The sequence below is a fragment of the Oncorhynchus mykiss genome, chromosome 2 (genome assembly GCF_057628025.1).
Source record: "Oncorhynchus mykiss isolate SJ-2025 chromosome 2, ASM5762802v1, whole genome shotgun sequence".
Lineage (NCBI taxonomy): Eukaryota > Metazoa > Chordata > Actinopteri > Salmoniformes > Salmonidae > Oncorhynchus > Oncorhynchus mykiss.
This window is the reverse complement of record NC_143023.1, coordinates 53,787,259-53,813,041: the sequence shown is the minus strand read 5'-3', so window position 1 is coordinate 53,813,041 and position 25,783 is coordinate 53,787,259. Positions and strand designations below refer to the sequence as shown.

At 41.1% G+C, this 25,783-nt stretch overlaps 1 protein-coding gene across 22 annotated transcripts in view; it reads right to left on the bottom strand.

The window, feature by feature from the left end:
• The window catches only part of ap3b2 (adaptor related protein complex 3 subunit beta 2), a 102,821-nt gene extending 77,445 nt beyond the window's left edge, over positions 1-25,376 (bottom strand). For 13 of the 22 annotated variants that reach the window (XM_021564951.3, XM_021564976.3, XM_021564969.3 and 10 more), the window contains exon 1: positions 5,020-7,042. In XM_021564951.3, the coding sequence (XP_021420626.3) occupies positions 5,020-5,279 (260 nt within the window). In that variant the 5' untranslated portion in view covers positions 5,280-7,042. Of the gene's footprint in view, positions 1-5,019; positions 7,043-25,027 lie in introns of those variants that run through there. The other 9 variants (XM_021565010.3, XM_021565019.3, XM_090202008.1 and 6 more) reach the window with 2 other exon arrangements.
• Positions 25,377-25,783: the final 407 nt, after the last annotated feature.

The following is a 25,783-nucleotide window of genomic DNA, read 5'->3' as shown; positions in this document are numbered from 1 at the left end:
TCACTACTGCTGTTCAGTGGAGTGGCTGTGTGGTCCTAAATCTGTGATTAAGTGTCTATTTTCCAAGTTTAAAATGATAAACATTCAACATTGGCCATGCTGTCAATGAAGCAGCATTGCTTTTTGCCGTGCTCAAAACAACTGTTAACTCGGAACTGCGAAAACTTGACTTCAGTGAGTTCAAGACAACTTGGAATTTCGGAAAAAAAGAGCTCCAACTGGGAAATACATTTTGAACGGTTATCCAACTCAAAATTTTAAGTCGGGAACTCTGGCCTGTTTCTAGAGCTACGACCTGAAGATCAATGACGCCATCATGATTTTGACCCAGACAGGAGACACCGTTGAAAGCACCATAAATCCAGAGAATGCCAGACTTTGATGCCAAAATATGCCCACGAAGGACCGTTGTGCCACCTTCCTGTTCAAGTTAGTACAGCACAACAAGGTGAGTCCAAAAATGTATTGTATGCTTCTGCATAAAGGATGTAATATGCCAGGGAGATATGTATACTGTAGCTAAGAAACTAATACTAAGTGTATGTTGTGTAGTAAGCTGTTAGTAGCCCATGTGACTCACGGCAAATCATTTGGTATATTTACCCCTCTTAATTTTGCCTACTGTTCTGACTTGGTGGTGCACATGTAGCCTACATCTTGTTTTAGAGAAATGTAATCATCACATTTCGTAAGAACTTTCATTGTTTGCTTATATTCCCCATTTATTTATCCTACGGTTCTGACTTGGTGTACAGGGAGAACACCATAACAACAGCCCATGTTCTGAATTCCGTCGCTGTACATTTCAAAAGTGCTAAACAAATAGATATATTGACTACATCTGTACTAGCTCGCTCATTAATGTCTAAATCGAAATTACGGATTGCCTCTTATCCACTTGTCATCCCTTTATGCCATAGTTTGTACATCTCAAATGCCATTAGAAACCACAGTTGATATGGCTGACTTGCTTAAACAAACATGTTTTCTTACAAGGCAGTAAATGAGGCTGAATGAACTGTTTCGTAGCCAGACAAGGCTCCACTGAAAGCCAGGTGTAGCGGTGGTAAGATGTCGGGACTGCTGTTGGGACAACTTTATGTAGGCCCTAACAGTTTGTGGGCTCCGTTTGTCACCGTTATAGTGCAACTAATGTATTGTTTTGTTGTGTTGTGTAGTGGCTTTTCTGGCATGCATCCCACTTTTTGCCCCCCCCAAGATTTACATTCTAAAATCGCCACTGCATTCATGTTCCTCCGTGGCTTCTGTTGGTAGACTGTGCATTATTCAGTTATTTCGAACGGAACACTGGAAGCTTCAAAGAGGAGAGCTAAGGAGGACTACAGTTCCCATAAAGCAATGCACTGAACCATGCTTCCATGTAAAATTAAAATTGGGTAATAACTTAAAGTCAAAGTAAAAATGATTTTAGTGCTAGGTTAACAAATCTTGCATTTGTCTCCTTATGAATACAAGTCATAATGTACATGATTGAGCCAAGATTTACATCCTGCATGACCAAAGAAGCCTTTTTGGTGGCCATCTTCAAAACTAACACTTGATTCACTTCAAAACTAACACTTGTCAAATGTTAGTTTAGGAATGCCTTACACTCTCTTTCCCTCCTGCCAGTAAAGAAAGACAGGTGGGTGAGTTGATCCAGAGCTAGTCATATCAAGTTCCACAGAGAAGGAACCTTACACTATACTGGGTTTCACTGTCCTAGGTCTTTGTCTTGCCCGGCAGAGAATAGCTTAATTTACAAACCCAGTACTCAATTATTTAACTTACCGAGGCATTGTAGAGCACTGGCCCAATGTCTGAATTGGTGGTCAGGTTACTGGTGGTCAGTTTATAAGATCAGCCAGAACTTTCTAGCTATTTTGAACTATTTTAGAAGCCTTTCACAAACGCAAAGTAGGGTGCCTATGGCAGTTACTACAAAGTTAGAGTATGTACATGTATGTTTTACTGTGTATAAATCCATGGCAATGGCAGGGTATTTATACTGTATGTTTGTGCTAATGGATACAATGCCTTCAGAAAGTATTCACACCACTTTACTTTTTCCACAATTTGTTGTGTTACAGCCTGAATTTAAAATAGAGTAAATTGAGATTTTGTGTCACTGACCTACACACAATACCCCATAATGTCAAAAGTGGAATTATGTTAAGACATTTTTACAAATTAATAAAAAATGAAAAGCTGAAATGTCTTGAATCAATAAGGATTCAACCCCTTTGTTATGGCAAGCCTAAATAAGTTCATGAGTTAACTTTATGTCCTGAATGCAAAGCGTTATGTTTGGGGCAAACCAACACAACACTCTTCATATTTTCAAGCATGGTGGTTGTTGCATCATGTTATGGGTATGCTTGTCATCTGCAAGGACTAGAGTGTTTTTTTGTGGATAAAAATAAATGGAATAGAGCTAAGCACAGGAGGACCTAGAGGAAAACCTGGTTCAGTCTGCTTTCCAAACAGACACTGGAAGACAAATTCACTTTTCAGCAGGTCAATAACCTAAAGCACAAGGCCAAATATACACTGGAGTTGCTTACCAAGACAACATCGTTCCCGAGTGGCTTAGTTACAGTTTACACTTAAAAATCGGCTTGAAAATCTATAGCAGGACTTGAAAATGGCTGTCTGGCAATAATCCACAACCAGCTTGACAGATTTTGAAGAATTTGAAAAATAATAATATGCAAATATTTTACAATCCAGGTGTGCAAAGCTCACAACTGTAATCATTGCCAAAGATGATTCTAACATGTATTGATTCAGACGTGTGAATACTTATGTAAATGAGATATTTCACGGTTTAATGAAACGCATGAGGTTCCAGCCGGAGTCCTGATCAGTAGATCAAACAACACAAAAGTGCTGTTGTGTTGTGAACCTCAACATGCAGAAACTTCCTAACTGAAATAGTCAGTTTAGCTTCCAGCTAGAACAAGCTCGTACTGTGACAGTCACATCCATAAAACAAAACATAGAAGTGGCCTCTTCTTGCATTCGAAATTCGACTAAAAAGGCTCATGTAATTTACACCACCCATGAATTCACATAAATTGACTAAGAAACTTTGAGAATCTACAACGTCCTCATGCCTCTGCTAAACTATCCATTGGTTCTCAAGAACAGCTACATTTGCTTGAATTCTCTGATGTATTGCTGAGGAGAGACTACTAGTGTTTTTTTTGTTTTGTTTTTTACGACAGCGCAAAAACAGACTGAACCCTTTGAACCCTGGGCTCAAACCTCTGGGATCAGGAGAGAGGCCTCGAGAACACAAAAACAAAAATAAAAAAAAGACCTCTAGAGCAACTGTTTCATACCCTGTGCTCTTTAAACATTTACTCTCTTACGGCAGCTGTACACATGCACACACAAAAACAGAAGCAATTCAGGTGAGAAGCTTACATTCTGTTGCCGATGGAAACACAGGAGTAAAGAACATCAATGACTAATACGTGTGAGCGCATGTGTCTGAGTAAGCGGTGTGCTTATTTCTGAGGTCCAAACACTAGCCGATGAGTCACGTAAGTACGCGTGGCCTTTTAAAAGACCCCCACTTCTGAAGAACGATGAAGGCTACATATAGATATTAACGAATTGGGTGTGCGGATTTCCATGCGGAGTTGATAAACATCGACAAATAGGGCACTGACAGCTGTCAGTGTAGCTAGCTAGCTAATCTTATCCGTTGTTGCATTTATTTTATTTTAACAACACCGTATTCAAAAGATTAACCAGCTGTCTCAATGGCTGGATTTGTCATAAGCATTGACTTAAGGAAAGCTACTGGCAACGAATCTGCTATAGAAATACTTAGAAATAATAAGATGACATTCCAGGTTATATGGATAACTATTGACAGATAGCTGATATGCGGTTTTCTACATTGTAATGGACACGGTGCAACCATTGGTAGGTAGGCTGCTGGCATACTTCGGCTGCGGTACAGCAAAGCCAGGTCAGCCCGTGCTCATGTTTCTCACAGGGGAAGTGAAATTAAAGGCTACAATGACTTTGCTCATGACCATGCATGCCACAAATGAAATGTGTTGCTTGAATTTTCTTCTGCGGGTGCTTGCTCATTATCTGAATATACACTTGTGGTTTCTAGCTAACGTCACAACAATAAAAACCGTGGAGAATGAAGTGAAGCAAAACTTTAGTGGTCAAAACCATTCATGTTGGGGCAACGGGGGGGAGCGGGTTTTCAAAATGCTATCATATCAAGTAATTATATTTCTAAAATGGTCACACATATTTTGAATACAAACTATCTCAAATTGTTAACATTTTCAAATGATGATCATTTTCTGTTTTAAAAAAGTGGAGGTGCAAAAACAAGTTTGCGCACCTTATTTTAATTTGCTTCATGGCTCAGGCGGCCAAGTAGATACAAGGCTGTTTGGCTCATCTCAGTCACGAAGAGGAATAACTTTGCAGTGGTTTCTGATGAATAAAAAATGCCATGCTAGTGGGTGGTAACAATCAAATAAAACCCAGGCCTGATAATAATTTGTATGTCATATCATAGGAATAGTTACCGCATTCACACGCATTGTACAAAGTCGGCAGTTTTGATTTGTTACTTCAAGCTTAAATATATCATACTTTGACTAAAACGGTGACTTTACTGACTTAAATCGTTGTGCAACATCATGGGTAAGCTCTGGCCATCGTCTTTCAGCTCAAAAAAAGTAGATTTCTACTGGTGTGGGCGTTTAACAGCAGTATTATTAACATAGATTACTGTTTTCACAAGGCCTGGAAGCAACAGGCATATAGTGTTAACAGTTTGTGTGTGTACACAAGGTGTTTTCACATCCCAGGTGTGTGTGTGTGTTTATGCTTATCTAATTACACTTGTCTCTTTCTCATTATGTCTAATTACTGTCGTCTGTATACTCACTCATCAGTAACACACGTACGCAAGCGTTTTCAGGTCTGTTTATGCACATATTTACACGGCACATGTGTCTCATGCTGATGGCACCCTACCGCAAAGGCTGGGTCACAAGGCTGGATAAACTGCCTCCCCCTTCCTCCAGGTGGGCCCGCTCCTCCTGGTCTCCACCTCCGCTGCCAAACCGGATGTGGCGCGGGTCGTTGGGCTCCCCGTTGTACCAGTTATGGTTTCCGCCATCCGGGGTCATCACAGGGCTTTTGGCCTCATCCTGCTGCCCCATCTGGTCCTGCGCCGTTTTCACCATATTCATCGCGTTCACCGGCAACTGGAGGAGCTTTTGCATGGGCGTCATGGCTAGCGTCGTAGAGTCCTTTCTCGAGAAGAAGCCCAATCGCAACCTTATGGACTGAAGAACTCAAAAAAACCTAGACCTTCTTAGATCGTTTCCATATGGCGTAGCTGTAGATGTGGGGTACTGGAATGAGGATTGGAGAAGGTAGATCCAACAGTGGGTGTCCACTTTCATTCTCCAGAAGCTAATGTGGTGAATACAGTCATCAACAACAAACCCAAACTATTGGTATCTTCCTTTGAGATGGTCCTACTGAGCTGGAGATAATGACTTATTCACTATGGATATTCCTTTGAAGAGGAAATAATGATGCGTCAGGTCTTGCCTTGGATGAAGCCTTAATGATGACGAGTGCTGACAGCTTCCTCTGACACCACATAGAAACACAGCCTTACAGTTGCTCTTCTCGTGTGAACCGTACGCTCCGCTATGCTAGGGCTGTCTAAGGGAGTCCAGTGAAGCAACAGTAGACTGCACAGCACAGTGAGTAGCAAGTAGGTGCTGAGGATAGAAGGCGTGGATGGAGTTCCCTCCCTTTAATTTTCCTCCTTCGCTTCCTGTTCTGCTCCTTCTCTTGCTCCTCTCATGGGGAAAGGAGCTCCGTCTGCCTCTCCGAGGGTTTGGCGTCTGGCGCTGATCTCCAGTGTTGCTCTGCGCCGATGGCATAGCCCCCTTCTCTCCCTCCTTCCTCCTTCTCCGCCACGTTAGCAGCTACCACCCCTCCCTTCTCCTCTTCACTCCTCCCCCTCTCCCTCTCCATCTCGTGTGTACGCAGGTTTTCCGACGCTCTGCTCTGTTTCATCTCTTGCTCTGCCTTGACTCCAGTGCACTCCTCTCACCTGAAACTGTATTTGTCTCTCATCGCTTGCTCTCTTCTCCCCACCATCTTTATCTCCATCATGCTTAGTTCCCCTCTTCTTCACCTGATCTTGTTCCCTTCGTTCACCACCCCTCCCTGTTTCCTTGCTTGCTTCCTTCTGGTTACATTATCTTTGTCCATGCCCTCTTTTCTCTCCCTTCGTTTTCCTGTTCCCTCGCTCTCTTGCCTTACATGACTCAGCTTTCACAGCAGTGTCGTGGTGATGATGTTGCTCTTTCTCACACGCACACTCCTCCTCGTTCTTCCGATCAACAGTGCCACCTAACAACAGGAATCCTTTCTCTCTTCCTCTCTCTCATTCTTGTATCTCTCTCATTCCTTCCCCTCTTCCTCTCTCATTCCTTAATCTCTCTCATTCCTTTCCCTCTTCCTCTCTCATTCCTTAATCTCTCTCATTCCTTTCCCTCTTCCTCTCTCATTCCTTCCCCTCTTCCTCTCTCATTCCTTTATGCCTCACTTTCTCTCTTTTTCCTTTCTATTATTCCTTTCTCTCTGTCTCTCTCATTCCTCTTTCTCCCGGAGGCTATAATGTAATGGGTTAATTTATAGCCAGAGAGAGACTGTGGGATTGTGGAGGACTGATGGCCATGATGATGGCCCCGTGTGTGTGTGTGTGTGTGTGTGTGTGTGTGGGCTGATCGAGGTAAGGGAGTGCCGCACTGAAGCAAGGGAACATTAAATCACATCCTTTACTAAGGTTGCTAGGCAAGGGTACTAAATTACCCCCTTCAGTAAGGGGCTAGGACACAGAGATGTGGCCCATGTTCTGTTCAGTGCTAAGGTTCCAGAAAACACAGATTGAGCATCAAAGTCAGGTTTTATTGCTTGTATCTGTACTGAATCTAACACACTAAATTAAACATGTCAGATGCATAAAACCTCAACAATTCTCCAATTTGCTTTTTCATGGTATGGTATGTCTCTCCTCTCTCTCTCTCTGCAGTATTACTGGTACCATCCCCCACCTATCTCCTTTCACCATTTCTCACCAGGATGCCTGAAACTGTGACATCACGCTCTAGTGAATTGCACACACACACACACACACACACACGCACACACACACACACACACAGTCAGCCAATGTGGCACATAAACAGTTTCTCCTCACAGCTCGACATCATCTCATCAGTCAGCCCTGCTGCACTCTCTGCTACTCATGCCAAGTAAATTGCTCACCATCCAACAGACAGGGATACTATGACATTTCATCTTCAACTGAATTTGTCCGATACACACTCCTGTTTCAGAGACCGAGAAAGAGAGCGAGACAGAGACACAGAGACTGATCCCCAACTGACCAGACCGACTGATCTAGAAATTATAATTTTTAGTTAGAGGATGCAAGGTGATTTACAGATCTCCTCAAACACACACAGATAAAGAGACCAAGACTGCGAAATCAATTGAATAATAGAGGAATTGTTCAATTATTCATTGACAATTAACACTGAGTGACATTGTTGTAATCAACAATCAAGTGAACACTGCAAACAACCAAACCAAGATGGCCGCTTAGATGGCGTACAAACATATGGAGTCTTCTGAGAAATAAACAGAGAGGATGAGTAGGTGTGGGCCACAGGAGAGAGACATTTTTCAGAGAAAAAGCCAGACAAAAATCAATGACATTTAGAGAGGCAGGGGAGGGAAAATAAAGACGATATCAGAACAGACAGTCACACGTACTCCGAGGAGGTGAGAGAGAGGAGAAAGATCAAGTGAAGTGAGCAAAAGCGAGGGAGTCAGGGGAAGCAATGTATTATACACAGTGCCTACAGAAAATATTCACACCCCTTAACTTTTTCCACATTTTGTTGTGTTAGATTTTGTGTCAGTGGCCTACACACAATACCCTATCATGTAAACATGGGATTATGTTTTTACACATTTTTACAAATTAATACAAAATGAAAAGCTGAAATGTCTTGAGTCAATAAGTATTCAACTCCTTTGTTATGGCTAGCCTAAATAAGTTCAGGAGTAAAGATATGCTTAACAAGTCACTCTGTGTGCAATAATAGTGTTTAAAATGATTTTTGAATGACTACCTCATCTCTGTAGCCCACACATACAGATTGTAAGGTCCCTCAGTCGAGCAGTACATTTCAAACAAAGATTCAACCACAAAGACAAGGGAGGTTTTCCAATGCCTCGCAAAGAAGGGCACCTATTGGTAGATGGGTAAAATAAAGAAAATGCAGACATTGAATATCCCTTTGAGCATGGTGAAGTTATGAATTACACTTTGGATGGTGGATCAATACACCCAGTCACTACAAAGATACAGGTGTCCTTCCTAACTCAGTTGCCGGAATGGAAGGAAACCACACCATGAGGCCAATTGTGAATTTAAAGCAGTTACAGAGTTTAATGGCTGTGATAAGAGAAAACTGAGGATGGATCAACAACATTGTTGTTACTCCACAACACTAACCTAAATTACAGAGTGAAAAGAAGGAAGCATGTACAGAATAAAATGATTCCAAAACATGCATCCAATAAGGCACTAAAGTAAAACTACAAAAAATGTGGTGCAAATCCAACACAAACCATCACTGAGTACCACTTCATACACTATGTATACAAAGGTATGTGGACACCCCTTCAAATTAGTGGATTTGGCTATTTCAGCCACAGACGTTGCTGCCAGGTATCTAAAAATCGAGCACACAGCCATGCAGACAAACATTGCCAGTAGAATGGCCTTATTGAAGAACTCAGTGACTTTTAATGTGGCACCGTCATAGGATGGCAACTTTCCAGCAAGTCAGTTCATCTAATTTCTGCCCTGCTAGAGCTGCTCCGGTCAACTGTAAGTGCTGTTCTTGTGAATTGGAAACATCTAGGAGCAACAATGACTCAGCCGTGAAGTGGTAGACCACACAAGCTCACAGAATGGGACTGTCGAGTGGTGAAGCGCGTAGCGCGTAAAAATCGCCGGTCCTCGGTTGCAACACTTACTACCAAGTTCCAAACTGCCTCTGGAAGCAACGTCAGCACAATAATTGTTCGTTGGGGGCTTCATGAAATGGGTTTTCATGGCCGAGCAGCCGCACACAAGCCTAAAATCACCATGCGCAATGCCATGCGTCGGCTAGTGTGGTGTAAAGCTCGCCGCCATTGGACTCTTGTGCAGTGGAAACGCGTTCTCTGGAGTGATGAATCACGCTTCACCATCTGGTAGTTTGATGGACGAGTATGGCGGATACCAGGAGAATGCTACCTGCCGAATGCATAGTGCCAACTGTAAAGTTTGGTGGAGGAGGAATAATGGTCTCGGGCTGTTTTTCATGGTTCGGGCTTGGCCCCTTAGTTCCAGTGAAGGGATCTTAACGCTACAGCATACAATTACATTCTAGACAATTCTGTGCTTCCAACTTTGTGGCAACAGTTTGTGAAGGACTTTTCCTGTTTCAGCATGACAATGCCCCCGTGCACAAAGTGAGGACTGTCAGAAATGGTTTGTCAAGAACGGTGTGGAAGAACTTGACTGGCCTGCACAGAGCCCTGACCTCAAACCCATCAAACACCTTTGGGATGTATTGGAACGCCGACTGTGAGCCAGACCTAATCCCCCAAAATCAGTGCCCGACCTGACTAATGCTCTTGTAACTGAAAGGAAGCAAGTCCCCGCAGCCATGTTCCAACATCTAGTGGATAGCCTTCCCAGAAGAGTGGAAGCTGTTATAGCGGCAAAGTGGGGACAAAATCCATATTAATCCCCATGATTTTAGAATGAGATGTTCGACAAGCAGGTGTCCACATACTTTTGTAATGTAGTATATTTTCAAGCATGGTTGGTGGTGGTTGCATCATGTTATGGGTATGCTTGTTGTCGGCAAGAACTAGAGTTTTTTTAGGATGAAAATAAATGGAATAGAGCTAAGCACAGGCAAAATCCTAGAGGAAAATCTACTTTCCAACAGACACTGGGAGACAAATTCAAAGTTCAGCAGGACAATAACCTAAAAACACAAGGCCAAATATACAATAGAGTTGCTTACCAAGATGACATTGAATGTTCCTGAATGGCCTAGTTACAGTTTTCACTTAAATCGGGTTGAAAATCTATGGAAAGACTTGAAAATGGCTCTCTAGCAATGATCAACAACCAAATTGACAAATTAATTATTTGCAAATAATGTGCAAATACTGTACAATCCAGGTGTGCAAAGGCTCTTAGAGACTTACCCAGAAATATCCAGAGCTGTAATTGCTGCTGATTCTACAATTTATTGACTCAGGGGTGTGAATACTTATACTTTAATATTTCTATATTTAATTTTCAACAAATTTGCAAACATTTCTAAAAACATGTTTTCACATTGTCATTATGGAGTGTTGTGTGTAGATGGGTAAAAACAACAACATTTAATCCATTTTGAATTCAGGCTGTAACAAAATGTGGAATAAATCAAGGGGTATGAATACTTTCTGAAGGCACTGTAGACTACTGTCGAGATCTTACTCCGGGGGAGTAGTTCGCTGGGGTGAGAATGGTGCTGTTGACAGGTTTTGAGACCTCAAATCCCACAAACCTTAAAACCTGCTCTCTTCCATTATCCTTGTATACAGTCTATGGTTCCTCCACAGAGAATACAATGGACTTAACCGGACTTAGCTTCACAACCACGCCTCAACCAACGCAGGCTTAACAAGACATGTATTCTCTTCCTTCTCCTGCCTGTTAGTCGATGACTCATTGCTAATAGAAGAACACATTACGTAGTGACGTACAGTAGGCCTCCGTGACTAGAGAATATTCTGATGTTTAGCATCATGCTAACAGAGGATGATACTAGTGGACTGGCGTATTGCTCAGCAGGGTGGGACTGTAAATTAGATTTCAATAGATAATGAAGTTATCGATTTTGACAAATGAAAGGAAGGCAAAACTTGTAGAGATTACTAGCCTGGTCCCAGAGCTGCATATACTATAGTTGTTTTGGCACAAAACAGATCTGGGACTGGGCTATTAGATTACGCCACCAAGACAACAACCTATTCAAATAACCTACCCAAAATAACGAGGAGGAACATCTTGACTTTACGGTAAGCGGTTAGTGGTTTGTCTTGGGCTTACATGACAACATGGAGAATGTTTGCGCAGAAACATGAACATTCGTTCATCTGCTACATCCATCTCCCAGCTGTGTGAATGGCACATTGAAAAAGCAATCCTCTCCAAGGTCTTAATGCTTTTTCTCCACGAACGTCACTTCATCCTACATCTCAACTCAAAATGTTATATTGGAACCAATGTTTGCTATATTTTTTTTATCATCACTGAGAAAATTTCAGGTCTGCTGAGAGAAAAATTCAGAAAATTCTGTGCATCTTCCGGCACAACGCGTAATGTTAACACTGGGACTGTACCCGCTTTAAGTTAGTTTTAACAATGGTCAAGTAAGCTACTGTGGCTATTTGATCATAATGTAGGCCTACCAGAGTGTCTCAAAATACAACAAAATGAGACATAAGCAAGCACTTTACCTTACTCGCTCTTCAAAAATGTCTAGAAATGCACACGTTTTGTGCTCTTATAGGAAGCAATCACTCCCCCATTGCTGACTACAAATGATCTATAACTGGGCTAATAACTTACTAACTAGCAAAGGATATGAACAAATGTACAAATGTGGACACCTCGCTACATGTAACTCACTTTGATCTCAAAACAAGCGCATCTACCCACAACTGCTGATGCTGTAAAAACAGTCCAGTTTAAAGTGAATGGCACAGATCCATAAATGGCAATGGTCGATTTTCATATAGGCCTACTGCATCTCTGATTGGTTATGGCGCACTGGTCTGTGCAGAGTACATGCCTGAGTCGTGCCAGTCAATTCAATAAAATCATACTCTGATGTGTTCTGCCTACAACAAAATCTCCTGTGTTGTTAGTTTTGCATGCTAAGTCTTGCGTAGTTCATTTTGTTTTGTTATGTTGCATTGAAAGTGGCTAATATTGCGTTGATTCGATCACAATTCCCAAAGTAAAGGGAAAAGTTGAGTGAAATTCAATCTCGTGCTTCTCTGCGCGTGCTAATATTTCTTCTGCTTGGCAGTCCAGGAGAGCTGTGCTTTAGAGGGAACATTGATTGTAACCCCACTTCATCCTAATTCATTCAATGCAGAATTTAAGGATTCAAATGGACAATTTGTGAAAGAGCCAAACAGATCTACAAATGGCATCAATCTGTCACGTTTGCGATGACATGGCAGAGAAAAATGCCCTGAGCAACATGGAATGTGGTGGTGACTCGGGCAGGTTTCCAAGGCAACAGCATTTCCTCTGCCATGTTTACACAGAGACCAGCCGACTTGCCATCCTGTGCACCTGGGATACAACAGAACAATGCAAACATGCTGGGTAATTGCACATCAGATAAAAACTAGCTGTCGAGTGGCCATTATTGAACAGGTGACTATGTGCTGCTGCTGCTATGACAATATAAAACTGGATTTAAAGCTGTACGATGGAGGTATATTGTGTGTGTTGTTGTCTCATCTAGACATGTCATATAAGCAAGGTTTTAGGGTCCAACTTTAAGAAATATCTCGTGCACAAACCAGTTTGTTCAAGCTCTGTAGTAATTGTTGCTGCTGCTATGACATTCTAAAATGGGATTTAAAGATGGACGATAGTAGTATATTCTCTGTGTGTTGTCTCAACTAGACCTGCAATATAGGATAGGCTAAGGGTTAAACTTTTAGAATGTCCATGCACTGGTAGTTTGTTCTCCATGTCCTGTAAAAGCCCATTTTCTATGGTAGACAATATACATGCCACTGCCACTAAATCAATCTCTCATTTGAAAGGCCTGAGCTAGATATCTTTCCCATTATGTATGATACCATAAAAAATAAACTGAATGTACAAAATATTAGGAACACCTGCTCTTTCCATGACAGACTGACCAGATAAATACAGGTAAAAGCTACAATATGATCCCTTATTGATGTCACTTGTTAAATCCACTTCAATCAGTGTAGATGAAGGGGAGGAGACAGGTTAAAGAAGGATTTTTAAGCCTTAAAATAATTGAGTCATGGATTGTGTATGTATGCCATTCCAGCTCTCTCTCCAGATTTTTAGGAAGTTCAGCTGTGGAGCTATGAAGAAGACGGGATCCTTTTTTAAAATTACATTGCTGCAAAATAAAATCTCTGCTTAGAACATAAGATTGCACAGCTAAGCAAACATTTCTGCTGAATACATGGTATATACTGTAAAGTTTTGATACAATAACCATCTTTCCATCCACATTTTTTATTTGAGTAAAATCATACCATATGAAAAAAAATCACAACAGCTGTGATGGAAACAGGATGTTACTGTACATTTGTATAAATGCCGACAGATCATTTGTTCGTTTCCACAGTGTGGGATATTTTTTGTGTCGGTAAAATTAGTTACAGTGGGGCAAAAAAAGTATTTAGTCAGCCACCAATTGTGCAAGTTCTCCCACTTAAAAAGATGAGAGGCATGTAATTTTCATCGTAGGTACACTTCAACTATGACAGACAAAATGAGAAAAAAAAATCCTGAAAATCACATTGTAGGATTTTTAATGAATTTATTTGCAAATTATGGTGGAAAATACGTATGCATGCGATTGTGATGGACGCTGTAGGAGAGGAATAACGTCGAAGGAGAGACAAAAAGTGAAGTAAAAAACACCCTAAATATGTTTAGAACTACAAATGAGCAAGCTGCAGAGAGTGGCACAACACAGCGAATAAGAACCAGATATTTGAGGCCAAACTCCTTCTTCCTTCAGCACTTGATGGACTCCATTGTTAATCCCCATCATAACAGAGGCATTGTTAGTCCCTATCCCCAGGAGTTTCTCTTTTTTTAAGACAACACTTCTCGAGGAAAGCCACAACAGCACGGGCTATAGATTTGGCATCTCCTCCCTCCAACTCAACAAGCCCCAGAAATGTTGATACAATTGTCTGCTTGGTGTCACTAAAGTACCCCCAGGTACTTAGAAACACTTACATCCGTGGACTCATCGAGGAGGAGGCTGAAACGCTGGTCACCCACATCTGCGACCAACGTTTTCAGAAAGTATGTTGCTAGAACACCATTAATCATTTCTGTGCACTTTGTCCTGTGCATTTTGAAGTGGGTAGCAGCAGGGGAGAAAGCAGCTCTACATGCTTCTCCAATGTGATCACATCCCAGCATGGAATAGTGCGATAGCTAATGCCATGGTGGCCTCAGCCTTTTTTGCAGTCAACTTTTTTAACCATAAATGGCAGCTTGTTTTGGGTGGAACTGTTATATAAAGCTTTGGCTTTTGAGTATGTTTTTGAGTTGTCATGTGTTTTTTTTTTTTACATCATTACGTTTGGCATAGAAATCAGCCTTACAATACAGGCAGTATGCCTGTATGCCTCTGATTTCATGGTTTGATTCCCACTCCTTTCTGTATTTTGGGTGTACAGTTTAGAGGGGGGGGGGGGGGGGCAGCACCCACTGCTCGTTGAGAAGAGTAAGAACAACATGTGCTTTCACATCAGAGTCTCCAAAAGTCTCCAATAACACCAGAAAAAGTCGCTAGATTTGTCACTAGTCGATTTTTTAAAAAGATGTCGCTAGAGGGGTCTGAATACTCGCTAAATATAGCGACAAAGTCACTAAGTTGGCTACACTGGCCAAGACCAGAGTAGGCACATTTGCTATTTAATGCAACAGTTTTTGTAGCAAAACTACAGTAGAGTTGAAAAAGCGATGGAAACACATTTAACTTTAGATTTTTATTCAGTACATGAAAAATGTTGTGTGCAGTACATCATCACGCACTGAATGGAAAATGCGCATCTTTTCTTTTTGCAGATTTGAGAATATTTGCATTAAAATCTGTAGCCAATTGGATGGAAACCTAGCTATTAATTAAGTGGCCAAGAATAATTATATTGTTTTGAAAATTGTGAATTTACACTTGATATCCCAATTCACTAAATTCACCTTCACTCTTTCAAAGTGTGAAACATTCAATTAGCTTAAATCAAGTAGTTGATCTAAAATTTGATTATTTGTGATTTTCATAGTTTTATCACAGGTTGCACTCTGTCTCACTAGGGTTGCAAACATGGCCAGCAAAATGGAATATTAAAAAATATATATAAATCAGAAACTTGGCGTGCCTAGCTGGTTGGGGGTGGGGGTTCTCTGACACAGACTGTGTGTACCCATTGAACTCACTCAAGGCCATCCTGCCATGGAATAAATAGCAATACAGTGAAAAAGCCTTCAACACAGTGACTTAACTGTGAGCACCATCTGCTGGGGTAAATGCTTCAGTACACTTTAATCGAAGGTTATCTATTGTCAATAACATTGACTTTTGTGATTATGTCAACAATTGCAGGTTAGTATGTCACTGCAAATATGTCAACGTATAGTATATTGATGATATAATAAGGGGTATTGAGGGTTTGTGCATTGAGTATTTCACAATTGCTTTTGAAAGGGGTGCTTTCATGTGAATGGAGGCTAGTTTGTTTTGCCATTACTCATCCACTAAAGCCTAAAGAAGACCAAAATATGTCATATGTGAATTTTTTTTATTACAAGACCATTTTTATGCCAATTGTTTATCCCAATAGACAGTTGAGTATTTTAGACCATGATGTCATGGTTAAAAAAAACATGGAGCTTGCTTGCAAATGAACTCTGGGATCACAGTTATGGCAATCGTTTCACTGTGAATACATCATGGCAATCTCCAAACGGATCTCCAAACAGCCTCTGTTCTATTCCACCAAATGAGAGTAAGTGGAACTCCTGTTTGGTAAGCCTACCTTCAAATGGTGATGTATGATCTGTCAGTCAAAAAAAAGTTGCTTAAAAACTCCATCAAAAGTGAGCTGACCTATTTAACGTAAAAGCAATTTGAATGATTCCTCGCCAATTAGTGGTTGTAATTAACACAGAATGTTTCTGAGTGAAAATCTTTCAAAAGATGTCGAAGGAAAAACATGAAAGGTGTTCAAACAAAGGTGTGAATGTGTAATAAAACATGATTCATTTCTAGCTTAGTCACTACATACAGTAGGCCGGTCACTAGACTACACGGCTCCCCAGACACATATAAAGGCTACACTTCTAGTGCTGTGAATCAGATATCTAGACTAGGATCATCAAATATACCAACATACCAGACCAGAACCTCTACATGGCCAGGAAATGAACTTTTTTTAATCACACAAGGTGATAGCATCTTTGCTCTTGGCTCCAGCAATACACACACACACACCCATTTTGCATATTTAATGCATTCATTTCACAGGCACCTAAATATAGCCCCTACCTGGAGTACATCCCAAATGGCACTTTACTCACTATATCGTGCACTACCTTTGACCAGGGCTCATAGGGAATAGGGTTACATGTGGGACACACCCCTGGAGTGCAGCAAATACAGTAAATACCACAGACTAGTCCCATGGATAATCATAAAAGAGTAAATTAATAACGATGTTTTTAATAACAGAATGACAAGGACAATCTGCTTCAGCTGGGGACTTAGAGCACCATGCAATCATGCTGAAGTGTAGCACTTCGGGTCAAAGGGATGGCGTCCTTTAATAAAGGCCTAATGGGCGGGAGCTGGAAGCTATGCTCATAGGGGGGAATTCCTGACCAGAGTTATGGCCTAATGGGCGGGAGCTGGAAGCTAGTTATGCGTGCGTAAATGGAACATAATTCCCTTTTTTATGGACTTTTTTCATCTCGACGCATCTGCTGACCTTAGACTAAGCATGGGAATGGCATGCTTATTCGCCTGCTATTTGTTTGGGGTGGAGACCAAAGAAATGAACGTGGTGAGGTGTGTCTACAGTTACGCCGTATTCCAACCTAGACTTAATTCCCTAATAATTCCACCACCTTTATGTGTCGATAAAGCGATGAATAAGGTCAAGCAACCTGTTGGTTCCTAGTGGAAAACCATCAAATGTATTTTTCCCAGATAGAAATAAAACCATTCTCCATTAAATGTAATTTACAAATTGATCAGAGCGATTGATAAGATGAGTAAGCCGTTTGGATAAGGGGATTGTAAACATAAATGACCATTTTTAAAAATCTATAAATCTATTTTATCTTGTTAAACATAAGTCATAAACATAAGTCATAATGGCAGCAAACTGAAGCATACATAGCTTATCACCATTTCCACAGTGAAGTTTATTAAATGCTGGCCTTTATAATTTGCAAGGATGAAAGAGACTCACTCTATAGGCTTCTGTTGACATGCGCAAATAACAGTATATAGTGCCAAACCTACCTAATAGATTTATGATTTATAGAATGTTTTAATTATATTACCGGACTTTCCACTGTATTTTTTTACAATTTTGATCATATCAAATTTTTCCACTAATCGGTAGCCAGAGTCGGGTATACCCACATACAGTGCGTTGTGAAAGTATTCAGACCCCTTGACTTTTTCCACATTTTGTTAGGTTACAGCCTTATTCTAAAATTGATTAAATCGTTTTTTCCCCACATCAATCTACACACAATACCCCATAATGACAAAGCAAAAACAGTATTTTAGAAAAACTGAAATATTACATTCACGTAAGTATTCAGACCCTTTACAAAGTACTTTTGTTGAAGCACCTTTGGCAGCGATTACAGCCTCAAATCTTATTAGGAATGACACTACAAGCTTGGCACACCTGTATTTGGGGAGTTTCTCCAATTCTTTTCTGCAGATCCTATCAAGCTCTGTCAGGGTGGTTGTGGGGAGCGTCGCTGCACAGCTATTTTCAGGTCTCTCCAGAGATGTTAGATCGGGCTCAAGTCTGGGCTCTGGCTGGGTCATTCAAGGACATTCAGACACTTGTCCCGAAGCCACTCCTGCATTGTCTTGGCTGTGTGCTTAGGGTCGTTGTCCTGTTGGAAGGTGAATCTTCGCCCCAGTCTGAGGTCCTGAGCCCTATGGAGCAGGTTTTCATCAAGGATCTCTCTGTACTTTGCTCCTTTCATCTTTCCCTCATTCCTGACTAGTCTCCCAGTCCCTGCCGCTGAAAAACATCCCCACAGCATGATGCTGCCACCACCATGCTTCACTGTAAGGATGGTGCCTGGTTTCCTCCAGATGTGACGCTTGGCATTCAGGCCAAAGAGTTCAATCTTGGTTTCACCAGACCAGACAATCTGGTTTCTCATGGTTTGAGTCCTCTAGTCCTCTAACTCCAAACGGGCTGTCATGTGCCTTTTACTGATGAGTGGCTTCCGTCTGGCCACTCTACCATAAAGGTCTGATTGGTGGAGTGCTGCAGAGATGGTTGTCATTCTGAAAGGATCTCCCATCTCCATAGAGGAACTCTGGAGCTCTGTCAGAGTGACCATCGGGTCCTTGGTCACCTCCCTGACCACCTCCCTCACCCCAGAGAATGCGATTCCACTGCTCCAGAGGCCAATGGCGGCGAGGTTTACACCATTCCAGCCGATGCTTGGCATTTCGCATGGTGATGTTAGGCTTGTGTGCGGCTGTTCGGCCATGGAAACCCATTTCATTAAGCTCCCGATGAATAGTTATTGTGCTGACATTGCTCCCAGAGACAGTTTGGAACTCGATAGTGAGTGTTTCAATCGAGGACAGATTATTTTTTATGTGCTATGCGCCTCAGCAGTCGACTGTCCCATTCTGTGAGCTTGTGTGGTCTACCACTTTGCGGCTGAGCCGTTGTTGCTCCTAGATGTTTCCACTTCACAAGAACAGCACTTACAGTTGACCGGGGCAGCTCTAGCAGGGCAGAAACATGAAATGTTTCTCTATGGAGATTGCATGGCCATGTGCTCGATTTTTATACACCTGTCATTAACGGGTGTGGCTGAAAGCCAGATCCACTACTTTGAAGGGGTGCCCACATACTTATGTATATATAGTGAACTTAGTGCTGAAAGTGTCGCCAAACCATTTTTTAAATTATTCATAACTACTTTCCTAACCCTAAATAATATACAAGATCAGAGTATTTTTAAATATACCAATTTGTCACACCCTGAACTGTTTCACCTGTCTTCGTGCTGTCACCCATCTTCCTCATTATCCCCAGTGTATTTATACATGTGTTCTCTGTTTGTCTGTTGCCAGTTTGTCTTGTCTTGTCAGGTCTTACCAACGTGTTTTCCCGTCTCCCTGTCTTCTCAAGTTCTATTTCCTAGATTCCCCGGTTTTGACCATTCTGCCTGACCCCGAGCCTGCACCTTATAGACTCTACCCTGGATTACAGACCTCTGCCTGTCTTTGACCTGTCTTTTGCCTGCCCCCTGTTCGGGTCAATAAACATCTGTGACTCTAGCTGTCTGCATCTGGGTCTTATCCTGAGTTCTGATACCAATTAGTGCTGAAAAAGAGAAGAATATGTGTATATTTAGGCCTACGTGGCTTTATTTCATTGATCCCTAATATTCTGAACTGTTCTCCATATATTCCATGGAGTCTGTCGAGAAAATGCTAATTAAAAAAGGTACACCAAATTTAAAGGGATGGCTTTAGACAAATTTACTGAAAACCATGAACTTCACGAGAAAATCTGTTGGTTGGAGGGTTTTCAGCGGTTGAATTCAATTTATTCAGGGCACGCATGGGAACCAGGCTTGCAAAGCCTGTTATGCACCTACATAAGGTAAGTCTGAACATCAACTTCTGAGAAGTGTGTAGGAAAGGCGTAAATCTGAATCGGGCCCATAGTATATAACACAGTCTGTCTCCAAAGGATATTGTAAAATTCATTTTAAAATGTATTCAATGAAATATCAGGTGCATGATACATTTTTTATCACAACATTAAATATGTTTACAGGGATAGTTCACCCAAATTACAAAATTACATATTGGTTTCCTTACCCTATAAGCGGTCTATTGACAAGGTACGACAGCAATCCATGCTTTGGTTAAAAGGAGCTGCATGGTCAATCCGACGTCTGCATTGGCCATGCAGCATTTACGGGGATACGGTAGAAGGCATTCATACTTCTTGCTCTTCACCGAGCAGAGCAGCACTGTTGTGAAGGAAGTTGTCAAGGAAGTAAGTTTGTGTTTATACAGGACCTCCCGCCCCCACCTCCCATCAACCAATCATGTCAATGCGGAGCTATACAGAGCCCTATGCATTGTTACAAAATTTGGGCGGCGCATGGTGATGCATCACGAAACTCAATTGGCCTCTGCATGCCTCCGGAGGATCCGCAATTGCGTCACACCATCCATACGGCCCCTATGAATTTTTTGTTGTTGAAAAAAGCATAAATTGTCTCTTAGTTTCCCTGGCGTGGTTAACCACATACTTAGGGATGTGGCGGTGATGAGATTTTGTCAGACGGTGATTGTCAAGCAAATAACTGCCGGTCTCACGGTAGGTAATCAAACGTTAACTAACATAAATACATTTAGCATCTCACCACTTCCACGCATAGTCTACAAGCCACTGATGCAGAACTTTGAAACATCTACATTTTAAAAAGTCTAATAAATCCATGTAATATAGCCCACACCACCACAATAAATACATTATTTATTTTAGACAGGTCTAAAGAAACATGATATGAAGAAAATGTAGTCTATTTCAGAAGAACAGAATAGCATACTCTGAGTTATCCTATGTTAGGTCCTGATCTGGTTATGCCATATGGCTGTAGGCTACACTAGTTCATTTAGCAGACAATATTTGCTTAGAATTCCATGGCATTCTTTTATACTATTTTATAGTATGAAGAATACAACTGAACATAGCTGAATAAAATAGAAAGGATATTTTCTCCATCGGGACTTAAAAATAGATATAATGAATATTAAAACATACAATCAACCTGTAGTGAAGCCACTCAACATTTACATTGCAATCAGTCATCTAACAGACTCCCATCCAGAGCGACCCACAGGCGCAACCAGGGTTAAGCGCCCCGCCCAAGGGCACGTCGACAGATCTTCCATCAAGTCAAAACAGGGACCCGAACCAGCAACCTATCGGTCACCGGCCCAAGCTCCCAACTGCCAGGCCACCCACCACCAGGCCACCAACCATCCAAGATCCCCCCCACAGTTCCCTGTGATCGGGTCTTTGTCACAGGCTACAAGTGAAGACAGACACATTGGGGACACAACTGTGATCATCCTTATCCAATTCTGAGGTGCATTTTGAAGATATTGGAAGAACTGTCCACCTGTACTTTTCATCAGTCAACAAAATGAGTAGGCCTAATGAACAGCAAAGGCAGTAGCCTATGTCAATCTACTATCCCCCCATAGTACAAAAGTTAACCTATTCTATTCTGTGTGAGGAATAAATATTCCAAGCATAGTCTGGGATGTGATAGACTCCAAATTAATACAACCACTACCATCAAAAAAAAGTTTTCAAGCAATGTTGCTGACACAACAGATCAGAACATTTAGCTTAAAATGTTGATAAACTATTAGGCTATTTATTCACATTATAAGCACAGTAAAGCGCATATGTTCGAAAATACTGTCAATTAGCGGTAAAAAACACCATTCTCAAAAGTCAACTCCAATACAAATATGCATGTAATGCTTTCATTAAAAATGTGCATTTTTATAGTATGCATGCCAGTTAAGCCCTACACTCATTGTAAATCTGATTAATGTGCTTAATTTTAAAAAGTTGTTTGGCCACTTTAGTTGTGATACAAACCTTATCAGGCCTATGGGCTTGGCTACATGAGGTGTGTGACTATTATTTGAAAAAGGTCGCAAAAAAAAGGCATGTGCTGTTTCTTGCCTTACTGCACACAAGCTGGGCATCATTCACACGTGATAATATATAATTCACAAGTGATAGGCTAATATTGTCACCCATCAGACTATTCTTGATTTAATCTTTTGTCTTTACATATACTAAATAATATATGTGTGAAATTTGTTTGAATTTAGAATGGACCAGGGGCAGGGGGAAAAATACATGCCATCTATGCACTTAAATAGCGAATTAAGTACGCTTTTCCCATGGTTCATTATCATGCCAGCCAGGTAGACTATACTCCTGTTGTAAAGAGAAGCAATGTGCTTAATATTAGGAAGGTTGAGAAATAAATATAGTAGGCCTAGAAAACTGATGGGATCCTCCTCTTTTTAATAGAGAACATCACTCTGTTTTCTCACGCAATTTCTTAGCCTATTGAAATGTTGCGCAACATGAGCTCATGGGCTCTCATGGAGTGTTTGATTAGATTTTTGAATACATTTGCATTGATGACAGAGTGATTAGAGGGACAATAGAGTGCTGAGTACCAGGCAGTTAGCAAGTTTGGTAGCCTACTAATGATCATCAGCAGCATCAGAGCTTGGAGAATCCTAATTACCATGACTAAATGGTTACGTGGAATTTGACTGCCGTCACAACTTGTGACCGCCGGTGTGGCGGTAATACGGTCACCGTAACAGCCCTACACATACTGACGTTTTAGCATTTGTGGCACAAATACCATTCAAGTCATGGGACCGATATTAGCAATTTTCACACATCATCTTCAAATCATCTATAAGTGACTTTGTTGAGCTTCACAATCAATTTTAAATACTTGTGGACGTTATGCGCAAAAAATGCTAATATTGGTCCTATAATTTGAATGGGACTTTTTTGTCACAAATGCTAAAACGTTAGCATATGGAAACAGTGCCATGAAAACTAAACCAAAGAATGAAATCTTGTCATATCTTGTCCATATGCTGCCTAAAGGGTAAGGAAACCAGTGTGTCATTTTGTAATTTGGGTGAACTATCCCTTTAAGTATAAAAATGGGATTACCCGATAAATGTATAAACGTTGCCACATTTTTGCAAAAGCACCAGATGTGGCTTAATGACCTTTTATAACATCCTCTATGTAGTACTATAACTTTGCTTATGAATGATTAGTTAACCATTATGTTGTGATTGTGGAGACTATGAAGCCTTTATAATTTGTTGTTATGCCTGTTTTAAAGGTGTGACCAATGAAACAAACGCCTACAAAGCACAGATGCAAAAGTTAGACCTTTATGAGGTTATCTTATTTTACATGAAAAATAGTTTGTGGTCCTTCCAATGCAGCCATGCAGGCACATATCAAATAACACAAGCCGTTGTGACATCAATGCTTCCTATTTTATGAAGAAAGCATCAATGTAAAATTGACAGCTCAAGCAAAGGCAGCTGGCATGACCTGTCCTGACCTGCATATTTTACTCTAGCTTTCTCACTGGAACCATAGACCGGCCCTCTTGCCGTGTCAGAAAAAAATACAGTATTTGGAAGGCCATTTAGGCTATAAAGTATTACTTATACAGTACTCTTGGTACCCTGAACCAAACAGTGACACAAGAGACTTATACAGTATAAGTGTCTACCCTGACTTGGGCATTTTAATAGTGTTACCAGTGCTCCTTTTCTCCAATGCACTTTATTACATTGCACTTAGAGCAGGTTGGGGTTGATGCCTGCAGCAATCAATGAACTGCAGATGAGAGCAGAAGTGACAGGTAGGCAGACTGCCCTTTCCTTTGCCCTGCACTCTTCAACCAAATCAAATCAAATAGATCCATAGATCCAGGATCCAAGAGAATACACTCGACACACACACTAAGCTACAAACTAGTTTCAATAGCAAGTTCAATAGCAGCATCAGATTCTCCCCCTATTCCCTCATCAATCTCAAATAACATGAATACAACAATACTGATAAATAATACAGTACAATTGAATAGCACTGTCTAGACCTGCAATGATTAGACTCAACGGAGCATTGTGTAGGGTCAAACATCAGATTCAGACAGCACAGTAAATCAACTGAATTATTTAAATGGCAAACTTTATATCTCAGATATTCATTTTTTTGTTAATCAAATAACATTTTATTAGTGTAATATAGCAGTGAATATCGGTTGATAGCAGCCTATTAATTGTCTTAGTTTGCCTTCGCTTTCTTAACCTTTTGCCAAGTGGCCAAAAATTGAAATTATATTCATCACAGTTCCCTAATTGCCCTTCAAGAGTAGACTATACAGACAAGGCCACTTGAAACGACCTTTCTGGAGAGCAGCATTCTGTGAACACAAGCCACTTCGCTCTACACACACACCGTCCTCTTCAGCACCACGGAGCTGTCCGGTCCGCGGTTCTGCAAATATATAGAAAACGAACGCTTCTTACGTAGACTATTATGAAGATTATTATGCCTAGTTTCATTTGTAGTATCAATTTCCAGCAACAATCTATCGCATATTTCCCCCTCCTATCATGTTTGGTTGACTAGGCACTGTAAACTGATTTCTAATGGGACAGCGTTTTGGACGAATAGGCTATGCTACACACAAGTGAGTGGTCAGCCCGATTCGCGTTCAACTCAGATTAAGAATTTAAAATGTAGCCTATAGCCTAGATAGAATACTGAACAATTACGCTATGTGATAGCAATCTGTCAATAAATAAACCCACTCTAACAGAATATGCATATCGCTTCTGCGGCCTAGTCCCATTTAAATTGGCCCAACACCAAATCACTGTAAGATTCAGAGCTTCAGCCCTGATGGCCTTGTCGTTGGTAGCAGCATACGGCAGTTTTCCCAAGCAAATAATCTAGGACTCAAGAAAATACACAACTATGACTGTTCAAACACATATTTTTCAATCGAAGTTAACTACGTTGGAGACATTGTTTATTCTAACGTCCCCAAGCCTATAAAGCCCGCTCAAGCGCCGCTTCCTCTCCATCTTGACAGGCAGGAAATTGCATCCACCTCGCACCTCCCCCATAAACTGCCCATGATATTTCAATATGACAACATTAAACATAACCGCGACAAACGCAAGCGGCGACGGGTTTTTGCACCTACCTTTTGTAGTCGGAGGAGAAAATCCCTCCGCTGGCCGGGTCGTGGCCATATTCGGGCTCCCCGACATTCGAGGAGCCCCCTTTTTCATCATTGAAAGCGGAGCTAGCAGACATTTCAGCAGCTTCTTTGGAACACAATGATGGAGATTTAGTGCGGCGGTCAGGGCACCTCTTAAAGGCACACTACCCGCTATCTCCCCTCTATTCTCTGTGACACACCGTCACCAAGTAGACTAGGTTATCCCCAACATTGGAGCTACGTAAGCCTACAGTCGACAACATAAGGTCTGGGGACTCATAACAGTTGCGTAGATTTCTGTGTGCGCCATTTCTGAAAAGTCGGCGCATGTACACAAATATTGAGATTTATAAACTTGCCATATATACATGTTTGTGTTATAAATCAGACCTGTTGTAAAACTGTGCACGTGAACGAGCATTAAAACTCAGTTTGAAAAAAACGCCCAACATTCACCTTTTATGGTGACAATAACATCATTTATTTGCTGTAAAATGTGAAACTATTTGAATTAGGCCATGGCAGTTTCTATAATATATATATATATATATATATATATATATATATATATATATATATATATATAGTGGCAGACCAGGGGGTTTTGTCAAGACGTTTACACAGATCAGACACAGACAGATTAGCTCGGTTTTAATGGTGTTTATTTAAATAATCAATCAAAATTAAAGGATAGGTTTCCCCCATGATACCCTCTCCTGGATACCGTCTTCTGGGTAT